This window comes from Mesitornis unicolor, unplaced genomic scaffold (genome assembly GCF_000695765.1).
Source record: "Mesitornis unicolor isolate BGI_N332 unplaced genomic scaffold, ASM69576v1 scaffold51794, whole genome shotgun sequence".
In the NCBI taxonomy this organism is placed as follows: Eukaryota; Metazoa; Chordata; class Aves; order Mesitornithiformes; family Mesitornithidae; genus Mesitornis; species Mesitornis unicolor.
Window position 1 is genome coordinate 1 of NW_010179044.1, and position 4,669 is coordinate 4,669.

Sequence of the window (4,669 nt, forward strand, 5' to 3'; positions counted from 1 at the left end):
TCTTACCCTCCCCCCACGCCTTCAGCCCGCTCTCCCCCCACCATGCAGCAGGAGGAGATGTTCTAGCTGGGGATCCGCTGGTAGAAGTAGATGTAGCCCAGGTCCTTGGGGGGCTTCTCAGAAGCGCAGACTTTCTGGTCGTTGTAGATCACCCACCTGCAACAGGGAGAAGGGGAGCTCAGGGACACTACTTTCTATGGTGAAGGCAGGACTTGATTTCCCCCCCCCCATTGCCTGCTCTCATCCCCAACCCCCCAAAACCTCTGAAGAAACAGGGGAGGACAGCAATTTAAAGCTGCATCCTTACGATGTGGCAACCCCTCTTACCTGCCATCTTTCTTGATGTGACAAACGTAGTGTCCACACATAGTCGAAGTGCCCATGTGGCTGATGAAGGCAAACAGCTGATATTCTTGAGAGGAGGAGGGAAGAGAGGGTTGTCAGGGGAAGAGGAAAGGCATCTTACCCTGAAACACCCTGTGCAAGGCCCTCTCTAGAGAAGGATCCTTGAAGGAAACTTCTGCTGGGCAATAATTTAGAATTGGGTCCCAGTCCCTTTTCCTCCCTGCTTCCACCTCAACAACCACACCAGCTCTTGTGGCAGCTGCTGCTGCTACTAAAACATGTGGTACTGCATGGGATTAGGGAGGATAAAGCCATGTTGAGTTTGCACCCCAAAATCCACATTCCTACAGCTTGAAACTCACTTCCAGGCCCATCACGCACTTTAGGACCCACAGGGACAGATTCAGAGATGGACTCAGCTGCCGAGCGCCCCTCTGAGATATCCATAGCAGCTTCTGCATCAAGGTCATCGATGTGACTGAAGATCCAATCCACAGCACGCTCCAGGCTGTTGTTCTGGAAGGAAGAAGAGAAGACTGTGAACATGGGAATGCCTGTTCCCAAAAATATCCTTTCACTCTGCTGTCCCACATCCCTCTCACCGTGGCTCTCAGTGCCTTCATAGCTTGGTCCCGGGAGAAGCCCATGGAGACAATGGTGGCCACGCTGTCTTCTGAAGGAGGGTCTGGGCAGGCAATCGTTGACCCTGGTCCGCTGGATCCAGGGAGAACTAATGGGTTAGCAAAGTCTGCAGCAGGAAACAGAACACAGCTCAGGGCAGTCAGATCTCTCCCAGAGGGACACAGTCTGAGTCCAAACTGTTTCAGTTTTCCGCTATGGTAGTGGGACAGGAAGTACAATGGCTCAGATGAAATTAGCTTCAGCATGGCCATAAGGCTTCATACCTGGATCGTCCATATGTGACATGACCCAGTTCATGGCAGCCTCAACCCCACTGTTCCCTGTGTAATACACGGCTTTGCGGCAGGCATCCATGGGAAAGCCCATCTCCACGAGCTGGATGATCACTGACTCATCCAACATGGGTGCTGTGGGAAGACAGAGATTAGAGCCACCCGCTCCCACCCGGCCCTGCCTGCTCCTTTTTTGTGCAGTGTCACACAGGCCCCCGTTTCCTGGCATGGTTTCACACGAGTTCTGTCCCTCCGCTCTTCTCATCCTTTACCATCTTTCTTCTTCAGAAGCGCAGCCTCACACACAGGCACCCCAGGGAACAAAAGGATTCAACTCCCGAACTCGGAAGCACTGGCTCTTCCCTAACCTCCAAACTCCACCCCCTAACTGTGACTGTGCAAATAAAATACCTCTACCAGTTAAATGTTGTACAAACCCCAGTCCTGCCTGCTCTGAACGCACTAGACATGCCACCTCCCCATCTTCCCCAGCACAGGAATCAACAAACTCCCTTGCATAACTCCCTTGCATAACAGGCATGCAAGGGAGGCAGCCGGCATTCGCTGACAGAGGGACAGGGAAAGTCTGAGCAAGTGGGAAACGGCAAGCGAGGGAGACAAGACAGGGAGAGCAAGGACATGAGTCAGGCACCAGGAAAAGAGGAGGAGAATCACTAACATGTCGGAGAGGAGAAGTGAGGGGAGCAGAAGGAGTCGTCGTCCTCGTTGCCATAGAACCCCAGGCTACCTTTGGGCTCGTCTGGTGTCACCAGTGGGGGTGCGATGTCTGGCATTTCTTCTTCTCCGTCCTGCAGCCCTGTTCCCTGCAGTGCAGAGATATCCAGCTCCTCTGGCATTTCAATGGAGACATCTGCAAGACACAACCTTGCTCAGCCTCCCCCCATAGGGGCAGAAACACAGAACTTGGTTGGGAGATCTAGAAGGATAAACCCCATGGGACGCAATACGCTACCCTGCAGCTCATTCTGGGGCAGTACCTTTCCTCTTTGCAGTAATGACCACAATACCCATGTATGACACCCAATACCTACATGCTCCATATTTCTCATCCTTCTTACCAAGCTTTTTGGGCACCCAGTCCAGACCGAAAGTGAATTTCTTGATCTGGATCACCAGATAATCTGGGAAAGAGGCGAACCGTGTTGTTCTGAAAGAGACAAAAAATACTCTGAAATACTTTTGTCAGCAATGGTTGAAGGCACCTACAGTTGACTGAAGAAATTGGTGAGTAGGGTGGAGGCATGGCCTAAGGGGGAGATGCACACATCTGTGCAGTTCTGCTCTGCTGAGCTTAAAGCTTCTCAAACACAGACCCATTTCTAAAGCTCTGACTCAATGAGATGAGACGCAGCATTTACAAAATCTTGGGGGATGAGGAAAAATAGTACCTATTCTCTGTCTTCCAATCCTGTATTTTACAAGCCTCCTCAGATTTCAGTATTTAATGAGAAGTTCTAACCCTTAAGGAGTGTAGAGGAAATAGCATCTTTTATTAGACCGACAGACACAGCTGCAGGAACTGACAAGCTTTCAAGCACATGAGCACTTCATCAGACACAAAGCTAAAGCAATGAACTTTAAGCTAACTGAATTTGATTGAACATTATTTAGTTAGACAATTTGAGAGAGAGGGTGTCTGGAATCTGTGAAACAGAGGGCAATGCTTGTGAAGCGAGAAGCAGTACTAAGAGAGACAGATACTTATTATCGGGAGATAACTGTAACATGCTGTAACACTAATTTAAGCTACAGTATATATTCAATGCTCATTCTTACAAAGTGTTTGATCACAACCCCCTTACTTGAAAGCTAAACAGAAGTTACTTTTCAATGTGATTGTGCTACTGACTGTTTACAGTAGCTATTGCTTAATAACAGAATATTTCTTAGAAAAACATTTCCAGTTCTCTGAGGACTACTCTTTCATTGCAGAACGGTCAATAGCATCACAGCAGGAAGCTGTTGAAGTTTGTCATCTTCTTGCTACACCCTTGCACTGCTGCAGATGCTGCAGGCAGTGAGACAAATTACAGCTGTTTTTTAAACCTTGCTGCTAGAATTCAAGCATTCAAGTTAGCATTCTTTAAAATAACTCAGGCATCTGTTAACACTCAGTGTTTTGCTCAGACTTCAATAGCTAAAAAATTTCTTTAAAGAAATTTTAGAGGCCATTCAAGACCAGTGTTGCCATACTGTCAATAGTGATTTTAAAGCTGAACTTTTGAACTTAGAATGATGGCTGCTAGTTTTCTGGAATATCACTGCATTTTCATAGCCCCTCAGCAACTGAAATCTGATGGTAAGGCTTTCACTGGCACTGCTGTTCTGCCCTCCCTGGGGTCAATCACTCTACAGGTCCAAGGTGTGAAGGACTACAAAGCTTGGCAACACTTCTTCCCCAAGCACCTAGAAGAAGTTCCCAAAGCTGCAGCTATTGCCAGTTCATCATAGCCTCACTGGTAACTCCTGCACACTCACTTGAGAGCCACAGACTTGGCCTGCAAGGCTGTGCTCCAGAAATCATCCACCTGCTCTGGAGCTCCATAGGCCTCTAGGCAGGAGCTGAAAGGCACCTTGGCTCGCACCAGCTCAGGCAGTGGCTGCTTCTCCTCCTCTGCCTGTCGCTTCTTCTCCTCATACTCCAGTAGTTCATCTAGAGAAGAAAGCAGAGGAGTCAAGCACCACCTCTAGGTACCTACAAAGCAACTGGTGTAAGTGACACTCACAGGCAGAACTGGGTGCACGCCATCAAGAACAGTGCACAAAGCAGACAATGTCTTTCACAGCACTGTTCTGCTGCTGCAGGCCTGTTTTGTTGTTGAATTACAGCCCAGTTGTGATGTTGGAGGGAAAGGCTCTAGAGGCTCTGTCACTGTGTCACACCACCTCTGAAGAAATCAGCCCGATCCCACAAAAGCAGGTGAAGGATCGACCTGGCTTCAGAAGTGGCAAAGCCAGTCCTTGAGGGAGCTTCTTTCTCATTTAAGTTTTGTAAAAATGTACAATATCCAAACACAATGTTTGCTACTGTCTGGCCTTGGCACACTACTGACCTTTGTTGAGCGCAGCATCCATGGGCACAGGCAGCTGCATGATATAGTCCACACGCTGGGTATATTTCACCTTTTCTGTGGCCAGGCACTTCAGCTTCTCCTCCACCAGAAAACGGAAAACCTCATTAGGGTTCTCTGAGCTGCGGCAGTTCCTCTGAAGAGGAGAGGTTAGAAGGACAGATGTAACACAAGAACGACAAAAATAAGTATTTACAGTAGTAGCAATTCTACACAGGACATGGCTCAAGAGCGCACTTCTGTACTCGGTCCACTGGAAAAGACAGCAAAGAGGAACTAGAGCCAACTTCTGTACCCTGCGAACCCATGCCATTCCTG

At 48.6% G+C, this 4,669-nt stretch overlaps 1 protein-coding gene across 1 annotated transcript in view; it reads right to left on the minus strand.

The window, feature by feature from the left end:
• Nucleotides 1-7: 7 nt before the first annotated feature.
• Nucleotides 8-4,669, minus strand: part of USP5 (ubiquitin specific peptidase 5 (isopeptidase T)) — a gene marked incomplete at its 5' end in the record, with an annotated part of 12,694 nt that continues 8,032 nt past the window's right edge. The window contains 9 exons of the mRNA XM_010182631.1: nucleotides 8-156; nucleotides 328-412; nucleotides 708-861; nucleotides 948-1,093; nucleotides 1,251-1,394; nucleotides 1,939-2,130; nucleotides 2,339-2,427; nucleotides 3,759-3,933; nucleotides 4,334-4,487. Of these exons, the coding sequence (XP_010180933.1) occupies nucleotides 63-156; nucleotides 328-412; nucleotides 708-861; nucleotides 948-1,093; nucleotides 1,251-1,394; nucleotides 1,939-2,130; nucleotides 2,339-2,427; nucleotides 3,759-3,933; nucleotides 4,334-4,487 (1,233 nt within the window). The remainder of the gene's footprint in view (nucleotides 157-327; nucleotides 413-707; nucleotides 862-947; nucleotides 1,094-1,250; nucleotides 1,395-1,938; nucleotides 2,131-2,338; nucleotides 2,428-3,758; nucleotides 3,934-4,333; nucleotides 4,488-4,669) is intronic.